The 20,174-nt window shown below is 39.5% G+C and overlaps 1 protein-coding gene across 1 annotated transcript in view; it reads left to right on the top strand.

The window, feature by feature from the left end:
• Window positions 1-20,174, top strand: part of LOC145991725 (catalase-like) — a 69,442-nt gene that overhangs the window by 34,693 nt on the left and 14,575 nt on the right. Inside the window, exons 6-8 of the mRNA XM_083127780.1 lie at window positions 6,590-6,742; window positions 9,065-9,294; window positions 19,233-19,365. Coding sequence (XP_082983906.1) covers window positions 6,590-6,742; window positions 9,065-9,294; window positions 19,233-19,365 — 516 coding nt within the window. The remainder of the gene's footprint in view (window positions 1-6,589; window positions 6,743-9,064; window positions 9,295-19,232; window positions 19,366-20,174) is intronic.

Below are 20,174 nucleotides of genomic sequence, written 5' to 3'. Positions count from 1 at the left end.
ATATCCACTCCCTCTCTCTACCGGCGACGTCGAGGGACTGGTGGCTCCGAGCGCGGGCGTTGGACATGTTCTCTATCAAAATTTGGAAAGGCACTTTTGGCAATGCAGCAATGCATAGAGAACATGACTGAATCCAGTACCAGACTTGCAAGCAGCGAGAACACCGAGATTCCAGGATGGGAGGCAGCAGTCGGCGGGAATCGGCGGCAGTCGAACATCGTGGAACTTCGGCGGCCCTTGCTGAAACACCTTTGGCGGAGGGACATGCGTAGATCCTAACATTGACAACGAAGCTCACAGCCCAATTCAAAATTACATACACCGGACGTACGTTCTCGTTCGCCTGCCGGACGAGATAACTCTGAAGCTCCAGTCTGCTCCAGTCTCTCACGGGGAAAACCTAGGATGTCGGCCTCTGGTTGCTAAAACTTGGTACCCCAAATTCTCCTGTACCGCGGTTGTCCTTCTTAGGACTTCCAAAGTCAGTGAGAAACAAGTAGAAAGAACAATTGTCCAACGAATTGTCTAAATAGTGCTGGAAGTTCTCAACACCCGATGGCTTTGAGGTCCTTTTCAGGACCAAAAGGCACAAAACTCCGATGTTCTTTAGGGAAGAAAGAGAAATGCGGGTCCAAGTGCAGCAGCCAGGGATAGAGATTCGCCCCCAATCTTAGCTCTTCGCAACTCACGGTGACGTCCGGCAACCGAAAACGGCACAACAGTCCGGGTAGCGGCTGTGAGACCTGACGAAGGGGAGCGACTCTAAAGCCGGTTACCGACAGCTCATCCAAGGGAAAATGGAGTGCGTGGACCTGGGCAAAGGAGCGCATGCCGAGGAAAGGGACAGTGAATAGCAAAGGCTAATCAAAACCGACTGCGTTGGTGGCCCTCGAAAGGGCCTTTCCACCCAAGTCTGCTGGGGAGTGGTGACCCCTGGTAGCACCGCACTGCTGTGTGCCTTCGGGCGTAGGGGACCATGTGTTCTGTCGCGTCATCCGTTCTGATGGCAGGATGATAATTACCCCGACTCGGAAAAGGACCTAAGGGGTATAGGCAGGCACATGGGCATTAGGTGGTTCCCCCGTAACAGGAGTGCACCACACACGTGACGTAGCTCTCTCTGTGGTTCAATTCGACGGGCTTCGGCCAGAAGTCACTCGCCCCTAAGGCAATGAAAAGCCAATGCTGTCTTAAATCCCGATCTGACGCAAAAGTAACAATGCCCGGAGAAGCAGACGAGTTGTCTCCAACGGACCGACTTCCCAAACAACGACTTCGTCCTCCTTTCACGCAGACGTCTTTGGCGGTAAATTCCGATGCGGCTCTTCTTTCGGCCAGACTTCAAAATTGATTTATCAAACAAGGTTGTAAGTCGGAATGCGTTGGTCCTACTAACATACACATTTGCAGATAGCCTTCGGGCTTTACCTACCTGCATCAAAATCCCGACTCCTTCCCCCCCCGTAAGGATAGGAACCAATAGGGTGTGTATTTTTTACGCCCCCCCCCCCTCAACGTGTTTTTTTTTTTTTCCGCACACCAGTATCTAGCTGAAGCTAAAGTATTCAAGACACAGCCGAAGTTTTGTCTGATTGCAGAATTTTATCCTCGGCAGCTTTCCTTCTTTTCTCTTTTTTGATTCTTGTAGCTTTTTTCCGTCTAATTTTCGACCTCTGGTAAAAATCTTCTTTCCACAAGATTGAAACCAGATTTAGATGAAAACCCTATGTCCTACGGAGGCAGTGGCGTATGCTGGTTTTAACTAGTGGGTAATCTCAGACACTTGATTCATCCACCCACTCCTGAAGTCTCCCTGCAAATTTACCTCAACATTCATACAGGATTTACGAATGTATGTATGAAAAATGTTACCTTATTGTTGCGACCACTGTCGAATAATTGTTATGATTGCACTTGCAGTTAATCTACGTTTAGAATTTCAAACAATAAAACAAGATAATATAATAAATCTATAAGAAAAAACCTGTAACAAAGAATATGAAAGGAATTCGGTAGTGAAATAAAACCCCTCAATATTAATTGAAGTGTAAAATTCAAGTCACCCCAGTATCCAGTTACTCGTGCATTCCTGATTTTTGTTTTTATACACGGAAGTTTGAGTTCAAGACCTGTGGTACAAGAGATTCTACTGGCCTACCTACATTAACTATTTGCAATTTCTCCGGAAAAGATCCCGTTCCAAATATTTTCACACGAAAATATTATAACACCATTAAGCCTTGTTTCCATGATTATGAAAAACTAAATATGCTGACCAAGGCAGTAATTTATTTTATTAAAAACATAAACTAAACGTAACGTTTCAACCTTCTTGCTAGAAGGTTGAAACGTTACGTTTAGTTTATGTTTTTAATAAAATAAATTACTGCCTTGGTCAGCATATTTAGTTTTTTTACGAAAATATTATATTATATCCATTGCCTTTAACTTTAAACACAGCACTAGCACGAATACTAAACCACTAACAGCTAAACAAATATTAAATTCTCGAATCGCTACAACACGCATTCAATTCCCTGCGCCAATCTTCTATTGTGGTTCCTTACTGCTTGACACAGACTTCATTTTCCCTGCGATGCGCGAGGTTCTATAAGTTGGAATCATTGCGTTTTTTGTTTATATATTTTACATTCAAACATCTTTTATCATTATGATCATTATTAATCTAGAGAGGGGGGAGAAGCAACTTAAATTACCTAATATATGTGTACGTATATATATAATTTATTTCTGATAGCTTTCCCTTTTAAAAATTATTCATTTCTGTGAAAGAAATACTCTCACTGGTTTTGAAGGCTACAAAGAAAGTAATCACGCATTTTAAAATACAAAAATGAATAAAAGTAAGCATATAAATAGTTTACTTACTTCATTAATCGATTTATTAAATTGTTATATGACGTCGCTTTTCTGCCACTTTTGGCTAATCACTACGAGTGATGATATGAAATTGATGAAGGGACATTTACAAAGAGCACCCATGCCCAGCCCGGTATTCGAACCCTGGAGCTCTGACGTCGTAGGGAGCTGTGGCAACCACTCCGCCACAGAGGTCGGTGTAATTTCTTGAATTTCTAGTTAAAATTTTAATTTATTTAATTACCGTCATCTTCAATATTAAAGCTTTCTTTTCCTATGATAATATCTGTTGAAATAGCAGATATCAGGAAGACAGAAGCAAATGTAAAATGAGAATTAACATAGAATTGGTTCGCAAATGTTGTTCATATTTCCCTGTTTCTCGCGCACTTTCAGATGTATTTTCTCTACTTTCCTTTTCAGTACGTAATTTGGGAACCCAGAATTCTGTTTCCTGAGAAATTTCCCTGTCGTATACAACACAGCTCCTACGATACAAAGGCCACCGGGGAAGAATGGCAGAAAAGGGTGCCACTGCCAGCCGAGGGAACGGCAAAGGCTCTGGGGTGGAGAGTGCGACCGATGGACTCTCTCCAGAAGGAGCTTACCCTTGCCACGGAATAACCGCGCCTGAGAAGCAGTGTTTCCTTCCCCTCCCGTCAAGGGATTTAAAGGGAGCCGGTGGAATCTCACCCTGACGTCACCAGATTCCACCAGCTGGAGAAAGTGGCTGAAAGCCTCTCGGACATTCAGCGGCAAACGTTTGAAAAACATTCGCGCGCTGGAAGTAAAGAAATATGCGAATCAAAGATTAGTTCGGAAGAATATTGCAAAGAAATAAAGCAACTTTTTTAAAAAATTATAGTCGGGTCATCTCCGATTACCTAGGTGACCCAGAGTATACGCCGCTGTACGGAGGTAAAGTTGCATACTAGTGTATGCCTGCATGGAAAATGGAGGCTTCCCATAGGGAGAAATCCGGCTTGACTGGATCTATTCTGAGGGGAAGATTACACCTAGGCAAAAGACCAGACGTGGGGCTATAATGTACTTGGGGAGTACATTAGTGTCTCAGGCAAAGTCTGCGCCTTTCGGTGTGGTTGCCGGTTGACCTAGGTCGGGCGCCACTCACCCCCGCGAGCCCTTTGGAAGCGGTTTTTTTTCTTTCTTTCTTTTTTCCCTCTCTATCGGCCTCCCCGATGGCGCAGTGATAGCGTTGTCGCTTTGTAATCAAGGGGTCCCGGGTTTGATTCCCGTTGGAGGCACATAGTGGTTCGGATCCTACTTTACACTGTAGGTCCAGTCCCAATTAGTCTTACTGTGCATAAAGTGGACTTAAAACATCAAATCAATCAATCAACTCTCTACCACATGAATCACTATTAACAAAAGGTGGACTTGGGAAACAAAAATTTAATCAGTTTCAAGCTCATAGCAACACATCCAAGAAAAACATCCGAACACATTAGGCACCTTTAATACAAGACTACTCAAAATGTCACAACTGTTCTAGATACTGAAAATTGCGAAAGTCTGGATCTGGAAGGGAATCCCCCCCCCCCCAAATCCTAATACGACATTATACGGAATCCCATACATCCTAATAAATCACAAAATCAATAAGTGTCTTTGTTATGTTGCTAGAGTAACACATGATATAATTGTAAAGATTAGTAAGAATTCCAGGTAGAAATGTGTTTTGTATTTCTCACAGGGGGGCAAAGTAGGCTCTCAGGGGTGGCATTTGCCGCCATGCCCCGCCTCTAGCTACGGGCCTGGTCACCCCATTACCAGTTGAAGCTCTCCACACCTCTAGGTAGGATTGTGAGAGGAAGACTGGCAGTCTGGAGATAGGCAAAGGCCCTTCTAGGGCTGTAGAGCCACGGGTTATGTTATGTTATGTTATATACTCGTATATATATGTACTACAGTAGCTAACTAGCTCTGTAAAATATTTGCTAAATACTTCTTATTTTCCCACTTAAAAGTGGTACGCCTAACATTCATTCTGACGTTCACAAATAAATGGGTGGAATCAGATTAATGTAGTTGCCTACACTGAAATATCGCATTACTTGAAGTCACACGTAATTGTTGAGTTGCGTTCGACAGTTTAAAAGTGATTGTTTGCGGAGATTGTTGTGCAAAAGTTTGCGGAGAAATAGTGCAGTTTGCAATTGAACACCGGATAGATATTGTTGAATTTTACATAAAGACAGGGTCCATTAAAGAGACTAAAGAAATGTTTGTGGCGAAATACGTCGGTATGAAGCCTCCCACAACCAATGCAATTCAAAAGATGTATAACAAATGGAGGACTACAGGATCCGTTAGTAATGTTTTGAAGAAGAAGCGTCCCACAGTGAAGACCCCGGTGGTAATGGACAGAATTCGCAGTAACATATTGAGAAGCCCCAAGAAATCGATACGAAGATTATCTCAACAAGTTGGTGTATCCCGCACAACATGCCATCGTGTACTAAAAGAGTTCCATTTCCGACCATTTCGTGTGACCGTAGTGCATGAATTGAAAGAACCAGACAAAGCTAAACGAGTTACTTATTGCAACTGGATGTTATCTTCGATTGCTGATGGTTACTTGGATCCTATGCTTTTCTTCATGACAGATGAAGCTTGGTTTAATCTTTCTGGTTACATCAACTCACAGAATTGTAGATTTTGGTCACAGGATAACCCACACGTCGTGCATGAGGAACCTCTTCACCCAGAGAAGATAGGCGTTTGGTGTGCAGTGTCGGGAACACGCATTATCGGACCAATTTTCTTTGAAGAGACTATCAACAGCGAAAGATATCTGCAGATATTTGAGTCGTTCTATGCACAGTTAACAGAAAATGAAAAAGACACGGCGTCTTTCAACAAGATGGTGCCACTGCCCACACCTCCAACCAGAGTATGACCCGTATAAGTGAAGTGTTTCCCGAAAACAGGCTTGTCAGAAAAAACCTTTGGCCTCCGCGATCGCCGGACTTAACATCTTGTGATTTTTATTTATGGGGAGCTCTGAAAGGAAAAGTGTAAGCTAATAACCCTCATACGATAGACCAACTGAAAGAGAACATCACAAACGAGATAAATAACATCTCCCCTGAAGAATTATGACGTGTTTCTCAGAACATTGTACTGCGAGCGCAGCGATGCCTGGATGCTGGTGGATGGCACTTTCAGCATTTGTTATAAACCAGACAGTTTTACACAGTAAGTGTACCTAACCTAACATAAGATGTGAAAATGTAATTATATGATGACACATGTCTTGAAACTCTGCAGTATTTACATATGAAAAAACAATTCAACTAGTACGAAAAGCAGTCAGTGAGTCGTACCACTTTTAAGTGGGACACCCAATATAAAGGCGTTAATCTGCTCACAAGACTTAAATAAATAAATTTCAACTCTCTCTCTCTTTATATATATATATATATATATATATATATATATATATATATATATACACACACACACATGTACTATTGCGCAAGAAAGGAAGGAGAATGACACAGAAATGCATGCACTAACTTGACTTAAGTTGTTTACCGTTGGACATTATTTATTGCTCTATTGAATTATATAGAAAACGTCATGGTGATCTGACATATAAGATGTTATTCTATATATTTGCTTACATGTACAGATTTTTAGAATGAAATTTTTATGTAAGTCTAGTATTTTTATTTCATTTCTTTAGGTATGGCCGCACGGAGAATATCCACTCATACCTGTTGGACAATTCGTATTAGATAGAAATCCAACTAATTTCTTTGCCGATATAGAGCAGCTAGCATTTTGTGTGTCACATATGGTTCCTGGAATTGAACCGAGTCCTGATAAAATGTTGCAGGTAAGAACCTACAGTGGGATGCACAAGTATTGCTCGGCAAATTGTCCATGACTATTTTCATATTTTTCTCTCTTGCATCCTACGCCTCTTTAAGGATTGTTTTTTAAAGTATGCTGGTGCAAAAGTTGTCGCAACTTGTTTTGGCGTTTCGTTTCAATTCTTGAAACTCTCATATATATATGTATATATATATATATACATATATGTATGTATATAAAATAAATTAAAATAAATAAATAAAAAAACACCTTGAAAATGGTGATGGACAATTTGCTTGGTAATATTTATGCATCCCACTGTACAGTGAATGAAAATGTAAAATAGCAATTCTCTGGAAACATCCTTCTTCATTTTCATTTGAACATTTTTTATTAATTGGTTTTGGAGATAAACTTACACAGGCTCGAATAAGAAATGCCCAAATATAGATAGGGATATGAGGGCTATTCACCGGATGTTTACATTTCTGTGCTTCCTTGGGCCGGGCGGGAAATTTACTTCCGGTTTAAAATAGAATAGCATGGATTTCAAAGGTGTCAAGGCAGTGTCTTAAGAAAAGGCGACAAGCATTGTGTCAATATGTGGTTACAACACAAGTTTGGGAACAAATATTTTTTCTCGGTTCAGACAGATCCGATACGGAAATATCAATGAATTCAGGCAGTAAAGCTAAAAGATTGGGCATAAACATGACGGAATAGGCTCTATAAACTACACTACATCACCGGAGTAATTCAAATGAAAGTGCTTTACGTGTTTCGAAAGTCATAATCGTCTAACGCACATGTGTCGACTATATTTAAAAATTGAAACTGTTTATAATCATCCAGAATTCCAAAAATTATAATTTAATAATTTAATGTAATCAACGTAAATTTTATTAGTAAAATAAAGTATTTTCTTAAACGACACTTGCAAAATTTGATAATAAAATACAATAACTGTGCATTTCAGTATTGTAACTGTTGTGCTGGATATGCACTCGAATAGCATTAATAAATAAATAATGATAATAAATTTCGAATAAAATTTGTTTATTTCATTAGTTTAGTAATTATTTATTGTATAACATTTATAACAGTTGTAATAATAATAATAATTATTATTATTATTATTATTATTACAACTGTTCTACTTTTATTACTGGTCTTTACCCCCTACAAAAAATTCTGAGTACGCTCTCTCTAAGCCATATAATAAAGTTAATCTAAAGTTAAAGGGGCTGTGTTTGATTACACAATGTCGAAAATTATACATTTTAATGGTTTTATTTCAACCTGCAGAAGTCTTAACGCGAAACTGTTGGTAGAAGATCAACATTGTCTTGGAAAAGACTACTATTTTTCCGTAAATCTTCATCCAAAGGATCAGGGAAATTGCCAATCTTTTCTAAGTACCTTTGTTTCTCTACATCACTCAAAAATTTCAAGTGATCCATTTTGTATCCGATCTTTTATAAGAAAATAAGCTCGGCGACGATCTCTATTCCACTTGTTTACATTGGAATATTGCCCAAACCGGAAGTTCTTTAACCGCCATCTATAATCGAATTGCCTGATCGATTATTTTTTGTTTACTCAGGAATAACACCCATAAGAAAGCTAGAAGCTCCTCCAAGTCAAATACGTACATTAACTTATTAGCCCCGTCTAGTTCGCTACACTTTTTGACGCTCTCTGCACTAGCGCATCTAGTTGGTTACACGGTGCAACACCGACTCGTCTACTTCGTTGATTTGGTGTCTGCACCGTTTGCAATGTGTTCTGGAGCGGTGTAATGTGTGGTGTATGGTCACGTGGTGCATGCTAACTAATCAAATGAACGTTTAAAGCAGCAGACAGACATTTGTTGAATCTTCTGAACTTGAACACCGCTATTCGTCTACTTGGTTGAACGTCATTTTCTTGCACCAGCCTGACATCGCTACACCTAGTGTCAAAAAGTGCAGCGAACTACACGGGGCTATCATAACATAACTACACCATGACTACACTTTGTGTCAGGAATCTGTGGAGCAAGCCCACACATAACGTAGAGAAGGGGAGAATGCGAGTAGGGGAAGCAAAACAGTACGCGCGGCTGCAAACGGTTGCAGCCGCGTTTTCCCATCCATTCTCACGCGTTCATTGGTCGAGCCCTGTAGTTCTATTTGCGCAGAGGACTTGTTTTCGTTTGCTTCCTCCAGAGATTCCCGGGACAGTGTGTAGATCTTCTGCAAGTTATGTAAGTTTACCAAGGGAATGCTGATTAAGTTGATAATGCTGATAATGTTACTGTTCTCAGAGAAGAATTGTGATTTTAATCCAAGCAAATTTCTCTTAGGGCCGACTTTTTTCATATCAAGACACACAACGACACCGTTTAGGCCCAAACGCCAATCAGCTTCCTGTAAATCGTCCAATCAATGAAGTGGCAAACCATGAAAGAGATGGGTTTGGTACTATCTACAATCAAAACGGAGCACCCAATTATTTTCCGAATAGTTTCGGTGGCCCTCAAGAATGCCCCAGCGCTGCCGAGTCGACTTTTCATCTCAACGCAGACGTTATGAGGTAAGCAGCTTTATTTTCATGAAAAGCGACTGGTCAAATATGAGCATCCCCGATGGTAACGTCGTCGCCTTGTAAACATGGGGCCCCGCATTCTACTCGGTGGAGGAACATCGTGGCTCGGATCAAGGACGTATTTAGGGGGGTCCGGGCCCCCCCCGAAAGACTTATCAAGTACTAAAATTAAATAGTGAAAAATATATTCGTTTAGTCTTTGTTGTAAAATTTCCTCTGAACTTATCGGAAGACAAGAATTATATTGGGATCATACGGCTTTGAGGGACAGGAAGGATGTATTTAGGGGGTCCGGACCTCCTCCCCCACCCGAAAGACTTATTAAAGTACGAGAATTAATTGAAAATATACTCATTTAACATTTGTTGTAGTGATGTGACGAAGATGAAAAGTTACCGATGCCGATGTACTCACCGATAATTTTTGGAACCGATACCGATGCCGATATTTAACCGATTCCGATACATAAGATTATTAAACAGAAATGGGATGTTATTTTCAGCATGACAAAAATAAATTTGTTATGTACATTTCTATTGCATATCATATGTATATACATATATATTCTCAAGAGATGCGAATGTACATTTGCATCTACAAATGATTATGTGAACCTTTAAGAACATGGATTCTCAAGAGATTTAACATTAGTACACAAGCAGTTCTTTGAAATGCAAAATGAATTCCTGTTCTTAATGTTGGCAATATACTGCTGCCAGATTCAACTTCAGAAACACGAGTTTTGGAAGCATTTCCCCTACTTCTTCTCTTATAGCAAATCTGTTCAGCAACACTGAACAATCAATCACTGGATATTAATGGAGCAGGTAAGTATTTTCTCAGCACTTGCTTCAGGTTTGAACACTCATTTTTTTAATTTCCAATACAACAGCAGATCCTGGTTCAGCAATGTACTGTTTTATTTCCGATTTTGAGTTAGGTTGATCCTCTGAATGAGAGTTTGCAATAATTTTATTACAAAAACTCTACAATAATGCAGAATCATAACCTAATTTTCAATAAATCTTACAAAACTAGAATATAAAACTTATTAGAAGGTAAAACTCTAGTATAATCTGTACCGGTTTAAATATCGGATTTTTGCCGATGCCGATATGTCAATTTCTGCCGATTTTCATACATCTGTAATCGGCTTCGTCACATCCCTAATTTGTTGTATAATTTCCTCTTAACTTATCGGAAGACAAGGGTTAAATTGGGACCATACGGCTTTGAAGAACAGGAAGGACGTATTTAGGGGGGTCCAGACCCCCCTCCCTACCCGAAGGACTTATTAAGTACGAAAATTAAATTATGAAAATATACTGCATTAGCATTTGTTGTATAATTTCCTCTGAACTTATTGAATCATACGGCTTTACAAGACAGGAAGGACGTATTTGGGGGGGGGGGGTGTTCAGGGATCCGGACCCTCACGAAAGACTTATCAAGTACTAAAATTAAGTAATGAAAATATTAGCATTTGTTGCACAATCGATGGTTATTGATTTCCTCTGAACTTTTTAGAAGGCAAGGATTATATTGGGATCATACGGCTTTGAATGACATTACAAAGAAGATTTACTATGTACAGTACTACTCAAAATAATATGTATAAAATATTAATCAGAAACTTACTTTTCTCCAACTACATATAACATCATTTTTGTTATTCGAAAAATATTCAATTATTCATCTATTTGACATTAATTTTATTGCCAAGGCACTTGCTTTTATGTAAATTATTCCGATCTTAACTACAGGCAGAGCGTATAGAAGAGAAAGTGTGTGCACTTCGTTTTCTTCCCGTAAGGCAACTGAATAGAGCGGTGCCCCACCGAAACACTGGCAGCACCTTCGCTTGCGAGCGTCTTCTGCTTGCAGTGCGGCCGCGCTTTACGTAGAGTGTTGTGTTTTGTTGTGCTAGAATAACATTGTGTACTTTTATTAATGACAACGTTGTTACGTTACTGAGTTTAGTGTCGTTCGATTTGTGATTGATCTGTTGTGACTAGTTTGTGTTGTATTCAACGCATTATTATTGTGTTTGAGACAACAGCGAGCGAAAACTACAAGATGCCTACGTGTTTCGTACCCGGCTGTAGATCTGGATATGACCGCTGTTCTTCAGGCAGTAGACATTTTTTAGGCCACCTAAAGACAGTAATGGTCTCTCAAAATGGGAGAGTGCCATCCCTAGAAAAGATAAAAAACTAAGTCATAATTGCTATGTGTGTGATATTCATTTTTCCACTGACCTTTTAGTGAAAGTGGATTCGTTCATAGTGGATGGCGATACAGTAGAAATTCCACGACAAAGGTGGAAATTAAAACCAGAAGCAGTTCCTCATATTTTCCTAATCTGCCCAAATACCTCTCTAAGACAGTGAAGAAGCGAAAATCTCCCATGAAAAGGCAATCCATGCGGACAGATGATAATAAAGTAAGTACTCGTTGCAATGTATCAATAAGCTTATCAGTAGAGGATAATTTGCTTCACACTGCGGATGCTAGCAATACAATAGCATTGCTAAAGAAAAAACTTAAGAATCAGAAACGCAATTTAATTAGAACGCAGAATAAACTAAAGGTCGCACAGGCTAAAATAAATTTGCTTGAAAAAGGCGTTAAAGATGCTAAATTAAAGACTACGGTCACACAGTCAAAACAGTTCGCGTCTCTTAGCAAAAATCAAAAAATTGTAATTGATACAATCTTAAAGAAATGCCAACTGAAAAGTAAGACAGGAATGAGATACAGCAGGGGTCAGAATTATTGGTTTTACATCTGACGGTAGCCAATCTAACAAAAAGTTATGGAAATGCTTAGGAATTTCCGGAAACAGAAACAATCTTAAGTGCTCTATATCCAATCCAGCTGACTCTAGTAGAAAGCTTTGGGCATTTTTAGACGCACCACATATATTTAAATGCATAAGGAATAACTTCCATGGTAAAGTGCAGGTGTACTATAATGGTGATATTGTTGATTATTCATTTTACAGAAAAGAGTATAAACATTATTCATCTACTGAACTTTCCGGTGTGAAAGCTTGCTACAAAGTGACCTCTGCTCATTTGGATCCTAATTCATTCCAACGAATGAATGTAAGACTCGCAATGCAGCTGTTCAGCAGATCTGTGGCTAATGGAATAACATTTTATCGGAGTATTAATGCAGAGGGGTTAAAAGCAGGCGCGGCTCGTGCATTATTTACCCGGGGGTTCACTGAAGTGATGTGACATATATTCACTTTCCGCAAAATATACTTCCTTCGCCCAACAAAAGGATGGGGGAGGGTTTAAAAGCTTTGTCAAGAATTCTTTTTATCTGGGAGTATAAGGTTTTGTTGTAGGGGTGTGCGAATAAATTTAGGGCTGAAACTACAATAAATTGTGCCTTTATGAAAAAAGTTGAGTTTTGTTGGAATATCATGGACATCCTCAAGTAGGGGCAAGTAATATATCTTTTTCCCCACGAGGAGCAAAAAACACTCCTTCAGTCTAAAGTTACTGCAACGCTTTTATAATAATTACCAAAAATTACTGTGACTGAAATTAAATTATATGCGTGTAATATATAATTTTTGGTTTACATTCAATTTCCATGGGGGGGCGGCCCCCTTTTCCCCTTCCGGACGTCCATGCTGACTAATCAGAACTGGTCCTACATTTGTTAAAGGGAAATGGCAACTAATGGCATGCGCATACTAGAAATCGAACCAGAGACCCTTTCATTTATACGCGACAGGTTTGTTCAAATTTGGGGCTGGTCGACCATCACACGCTTTTTTTCAGTGGACAAGGAAGTTTGTTTACGTTAATTATGTGCATTTCTATCGGTCATTTCTTACCTGCGTGGACAGCAACGCCTACACTGCATCAAATGACATAACCTAGGTAAAGTCCATCCCTCGCTTCACTCGCAGCATCACTTAATACTTTCCAACAAGTATCCAAGCACTTCAAAAACTAAAAAAACTTGAGACTTTGACACCGAGCGACAGCGAGTCACGTCTTCGCGCCATTCTTTCTCTTTCGCGAACCCGAAGTGTTTCCACCTTTAAGGAAAAACCTCTGAATGCATGCACAAGGTATTTTGGTAATGTATCTCCTTTATTTTAATTCATCGCATCTAATTCCAGCTTCTATTTGTTTCCACTCATCCATCTCTGACACAATCTTGCATTTATTCCAAGAAGTTCGGTGCAAAAATGATACAAGAGAAGATTGAATATGTAATGTGTGCGCTTCAAACTTGAACCGCACGCAGCAACACTGGAAGGGAGGAAGCAGCGAGAAAGGAGCCTTGTCCCGCGCCTTCTGCGAGAGAACGAACTGCGCATGACCGTTGGGTTGAACATAGGTTCTGCAAATCTCATCTCCCATGTATTTTGTCCTATACCCTCCTCGCGCTTCTGCTCCCGCACGAAGCTTTCACAATGGCACGAGCTGTCCTGTGGGGGTTCAACTGAGGGTCTGTATCAGGGCGGCCGATTCGCGGTTTCTTCTTCTCAGCAAGAGAGTTCGCCGTGTTACGGGCACAAATACATGACTTATTGTGTAGAATTTTTAGCGAAATAATGTGAAAATTTAAAGACATTGTTCATTGTTCATTCTCGAGGTGATTATCGTATATTACTGGGGGTTCACTGATCCTGTGCGCTATAGGGCCAACCGCGCCTGGTTAGAAGGCAGTAAAACAACGGAAAATTTCACAAGGGACCTAAACTGCCTGGTTGACGCATGAAATTCATTCACTCCTGCACAGGCACTATATAAAGGATCAGAAGCACATACAACTTTAATAAAATGGAATGCTGTCCTTAGAGATAATAGAAATTCCTTCGCTTCAGGAAAAACTCGAGTCCTTAAGAGTGACTTTAGAAAGTACTTTAGAAGTGTCCGAATATTTGTGGAAGAACAATTACAAGTACGTTTTGATAGGAAAATTTAATCAAGATCCCCTAGAACGCCATTTTGGTATATTGCGGTCGTTCACTTGTGATGATCATCCCTCCACTGTGGATTTTCTGCACTTACATATGCTGCAATCAATTTACGTACCAGCAAAACTTGCTTTATTTTCGGGCGGGAACTGTGAATACAGGACTGAATCTCCTCTGACGTCTTTTGTTAATCAAATGCGAACTCTGGCAAGAGCAACAGAAAATAAAAATCTTTCGGTGAAGAAGCAAGCTGAAAATAAAATAAGGGAAAAAATTTCCATTGTTGAAGATGAAATTCAAATACCGGACTGGGAAAACAACATACCGAACTTAAATGAACAAAGTGTTGGTAAAGAATACTTGGCATATCATTTGGCAGGATACATAGTGCGGTATATTTCCAAAGTGACTGATTGTAAACTGTGTACAACTTTTCTGCACGGGGAACCAACTAATGTATCTGCCTCACTTACGTTAATCCAAGACTATGGTTCGGGCGACGGCTGTAAATACCCTACCTATGCATCGAAAAGTATTTATGATGTGCTGTTACGAGTGGAAGAATTTGTTGCAGAAAAAAATATCATGTGCTAATAGCGCTAATAGTTTATGGGGTGATATATTTTTTGAGTGTTTGGACAATTTAAATATATGCTGTAAAAACTTCGCAATCAGGATGCTGTAAAGATCATGTGCTGCGTACGCTACCAAACTCGTATTTCACTATCTGAAATGTCGATTTTTCTTCTGCACCCAGGAGATAAGAAAGCAATTAAGTGCCTCGAAGACAGCAAAATCATCTCGGAAATTCTCCAAACTATCCAGCTGCTGAGCTTTTCTCCAAACGTAAGTAACATGCATTTTTGTTTCTTATGTAAGCAACGCGAGCATCTTCCGCACCCTCTCAAACATCACCACTGCCATCTAGACGGTGGACCACGGCAACTCAGGGAGTGCGCACACTATTTCTTCTATACGCTCTGCTACAGGTAAGCTATGTAATGAATATGCGGTGTTATATCTCCATTCTTATACAGTCTTTTTACCTATTCGTGTAATAATAATATAATATTAATTTATGTATTGTAATTAGTATTAATTTGATTTAATATAATTACTTTAAATTAAACATTATTATTATATTACTATTATTATTATTATTATTATTATTATTATTATTATTTTTACTAATACTATTCCTGAGACACTTGGTTCGGACACTGCAGAAACATATTTCTAGATACGTGCCTGGATCGGATCTGTAGAACTGTAGGTCCAGTCTCAATTAGCCTATGTGTGCATAAAGTAGACTTAAAAACAAAAACTCAAAACTCGACTGTTCAAATATGGATAATTTTACTAATTATGTTCATTTCTTCCATTTCGTTTTATTGTTTTGTGTGTACACTGTCTATCGTCAGCCTCGTTCTGCAACGAATCTTTCGACATTGCCTTGACCTTCCTTTCTTCTGTTATATTATTTTCTTAACTAGGTAGCCTACATTTTCAAAACGGAGACGAGAACCACACAGCATGCACTTCGAAACTTGTCGAGACGACGCCGTGAAACGAAACACACCTCTCTAAAATCGAGACCAAGATAGATTTCAGACCGAAGCGGCAGGTGACAAATGACAGACGACCAGCGACACGGAAATTTCACACCAAAGCGACAAACAACACCGCTTCAGTGTATGGGATATTTCACATCGTAGTGACAAGCGACACGCGGCACGTGTCGCTTGAGGATTTCACCAATCGAACGCAGGCTTGTGAGGCCTATCCTGCCGCTACTAAAACGTTGATGTTGATTGACTCGTTCCCAAGTGAAAAGTGTCGCTTGTCGCTTCGGGCTGAAATCTCCCTATAACCGCTCCCTGCCAAGAAATTCGTGCTGTTGTGCTGTTGTCGCATGTTGCGTGTCGCATTGAAGCTAGCCAACCAACAGCAACGTTTCACACCGTAGCTGCATGACAGGTCGCACAAGCCTGCGTTCGACTGGTGAAATCCTCAAACTACAAGTGTCTGGTTTCACTTGTCGTTTCGATGTGAAACCTCCCTTTTCAGACCGAATAAACAGACGACAAGCTACACTGGTCCCTTCAGTCTATAAGCATACATTCACTCATGCCCGAACAACAGACCGATGTGACACGATGCACGCCAATGAGAAAACGGCCCAGTCCGAGCGACATGTGCAGTTTGTTGTGTCGCTTCGGTCTGAAATCTCGCTCAGTGCCCGAGACCCTCGGTCTCGTTCGACTTTAGTCAATTATACGATATTGAAAAACCAACATAACGTACTATGCAACTTATTCAGACATACGAAGTGGATATGAACCTCATTATTTACATAGAGATCATATACATTTTGTTTCTCGTATGTGCAAAGTTAATCCATTGCTGGCAACTGTAAACCTCTACAGCACAGTAGCATACATTCGTTATAAAATACAGTTTTAAAGTTTCGAAGCGAGGAGTGGAAGAGAAAAATATTATAACGAAAAGTTGTTTCCCTTAATAGCCTCTATACTCTGTGTTCGTGCGTTGACAGTTTAAATCAGGGGTTTCCGAACTTCTTTTCCAATGCGGGGCCAGTAACTCTTTAAGCAATTAGACTCGGGATATTACATCATGTTTACACTAAATGCAGTCCTGCAATTATTAATGTTATTGTAACAATATAATTTATCCCATAATTACTACGGCGGACCATGTAAAAGATCCTGGTGGGCAGGGTGTAGCCCGCAGTTTGGACTGCTGATTTGTATATCGCTTAAAGTTTTAAACTCCAAATTTCGAGACTCGAGACGAGAATGACACTAATCTTCAAAAACCTAGACCGAGAATGAAATAAATTCCTAACACACGAGACGAGACGTAGAACTCCTGCTCTCTGTTTTCTGACTACTTATAGTATACTACATATTTGATATGCATATTTATACCCGACCATATTCCACCCTCACTAATTTCCATTAATTGCATTCTCCAATTGCTTTTTTTCTAATATTCCAACGACTTAAGAGCGTTTTTGCATATTCCTGTCAAGGACCAGGTTCCTGACTCATAAGTGATCTCATATTATAATGTATTGCATACAGGGTGTTTCAGTGATCATGTTACAAACTTTCAAGGATGATAGAGGGGGGGGCATCCCTATTTGGAAACGCCTCGTTCAGCCAAAACAGTGACGAGAAGATGCAATCACACAAAACATGTAAGGGAACTCCACAAAAGGATAGGGGACGTGACTTTGAAAAACTGGCAGATATGGTGTCTGCTTATGGACATAAGAGATAAGGAACCTCAGTCCGAAAATGCCCCAGTCAAAAGTTCTAATAAATCAAAACCTTGTTGGAAGGTAGACGGTTCTACGCAATTATTTCTTCTCGGATGCGAAATTAGCTCAGTAGCTCTGGTCCCAAACCTACCTGTAGGTCCAGTCCCGTTTAGCCCATCTGAGCACAAGATAGTCTCAACAAAATCAAAGTTTACCCAAATTTAAGATGGTTATGAAAGTGGGAAAAAAGCCAAAGATCTCTGTTTGTACCTTTAATAAGTAAATTACTATCTTCTACCATTACTACATCATACATAACTGGCCAAAATTAATAGATGTCAAAATTGCATCCTCCAGCTTCAATGCAGGAACGCCAGCAACGCAATTAGCTCTGTCACATACCCTCTAACATCTCTGGAGTCATTTTGGAGATATCACAGGCAGCAAGGATTCTTGACAGGAGTTCTTATTCATTATCCACAGGTGTATCGTACACAACACTTTTTACATGATCCCACAAAAAGAAAATCACGTGCTGGTCCATTTTGTCACTATGGTTTTGGCTTATAACCTGAAAGTTTATAACGTTGGCACGGGAACACCCTGTATTTTGTTTAATTTATTATTTTGCATGAGAGTGTTTTTTTAGTAAAGGGAAGCTTGCAAAAGTGTGCGATCTATCAGTCTGTTTGATCTTATTTAGGTTTTCTATCACATTGCTGTACAGTCGGATCCATGAGTATTACCGTGCAAATTGTCCATCACCATGTTCGTTCACTTTATTTTACCCAATAAGAGCTTCAGGAATTAAAATAAAACTCAAAACAAGCTGTTGACAACTTCTGCACCAGCATACATAAAAATGCATCGCTTAAAAACACATACTATGTAAGAAAAAAAATAATAAAAATAGTCATGGACAATTTGCAGGGTAATACTCATGGATCCCACTGTACCGTACCATTACTCCCAAGTGCCAACTATTAAAACAGGATACTTCATCATTCCAATATGTTATTACTGACGTGCTCTTCTGTTTTCTGAAGTGGATGGCCGTTTATTTTTAAAATATATAGATGCATTTGAGGTCACTATCAATAAAAATGGAACACTTATACTCTGTCCCAGGAATCTGTGGAGCAAGTCCTCTGCGCAAGTAGTGACTCGAGATATCTCAACCAATGAACACGTTAAAGGGAAAGGTGGGGCATGAAGGGGCAACGTGACTGCAGCTGCCAAACGTTGTACCTTTGCCCCCCACTCGCTATCTTCCCTTCTCTACCGTTATGCGTGGCCTTGCTCCACATATTCCTGGGACAGAATATACTATATCCTGAAATACTCGCTTCCCTGTACGGCGTTATGTGTGTTGCCTACCTCTCCGGCGATTACCGAACCTCCTATTGAAAACTCGCTATTGAAGTTCGCTCATCGCCGTAAGGTTAGGCAACACACATAACGCATTGCTGTGAAGTGAGCATTTTAGTATATGGGTGTCCTACTTTTATTGCACATGGTTGTACTTTATGTGTGTGTGATTTTGTTTGTTTCAGTACTTGCTATAGATAGAACTGAAATGATCTTCCTATATGTTTATGTATCTCTAGTTTTTAAATTGTAGTTTAATATTGTTGCATTCATGCAATTATAGGTATATGCTGATGCAAATGACAACTTTCATAAATTTAATTTCAGATATGATACAGGTTTTGAAGACAACTTTGGACAAGTAACCTTGTTTTGGAGAAAAACATTAACAGCGCCCGAAAGAGAAAGACTGGTGGAAAATCTTGTCGACAGCTTGAAAAAAGCAGCTGGTTTTATTCAGGTAATAATTGTCTTTGTTAATTCCACAACGTGTGTTTTATTTGGTTTCGCAAATATTTGTGTCACTATCTACTTTCATTATTAATTAGAATATAAATGTAATATAACGTAATTATGTTCATGTAATATACCTTTATTAACTTCACTTTATTACCATAGCCATAATTAGGGCTGATTTCTGTAACTTTAGAAATATGCACATTTAAGCACTAAAAAATACTAAATTCGTATGACCTAACAAACTGAAAATATTGCTAAAATTACAGTGAACTTTTTATTTCTTCTTTTGCAGTAAGTGGCTTTTAGAACATATTGTTGATTCTATAAAGAGTTAAAATGTAGACTGAATTAATAACTTTTAGGGTTAAAGAACAATAGAACACAATTAGTTTATTTCCCGTTATTTCCCTTCTCTTAATCGTGAAAGGGGAATTGCCGGAACCAATAAGACAAGTTTCGTCGTGCTAGCACACGATAGAAATATGCCTCAAGCTCAATTAAATTAAACAGGCCAGGATAATAGAAATGTGACGTCATAAATATCTGAGCCATACGTCATGCAGCAATATACGTAAGTCGTTACTGGTGGGGAGTATTTGTTGAAAATGTGGATATGCTAGTAGTGGTATTGATGATAGGGACAGGACCACTTACAAGTGTAGAAAAGGCGAGGCTATTTGATTGAACAATCTGATTTGCTTACACTTAAAACAAAGCCAAAAGGGGCCTATACCCCAATTCTTCCAGTGTGATATGCTCTTAATTTTAAGAAATTTTGAATTCTAGTGTAGAAAGGGTGAAGCCCCTCAG

This window comes from Lepisma saccharinum, chromosome 8 (genome assembly GCF_977018435.1).
Source record: "Lepisma saccharinum chromosome 8, izLepSacc3.1, whole genome shotgun sequence".
NCBI lineage: Eukaryota > Metazoa > Arthropoda > Insecta > Zygentoma > Lepismatidae > Lepisma > Lepisma saccharinum.
This window is presented reverse-complemented; position numbering and strand designations above follow the sequence as displayed.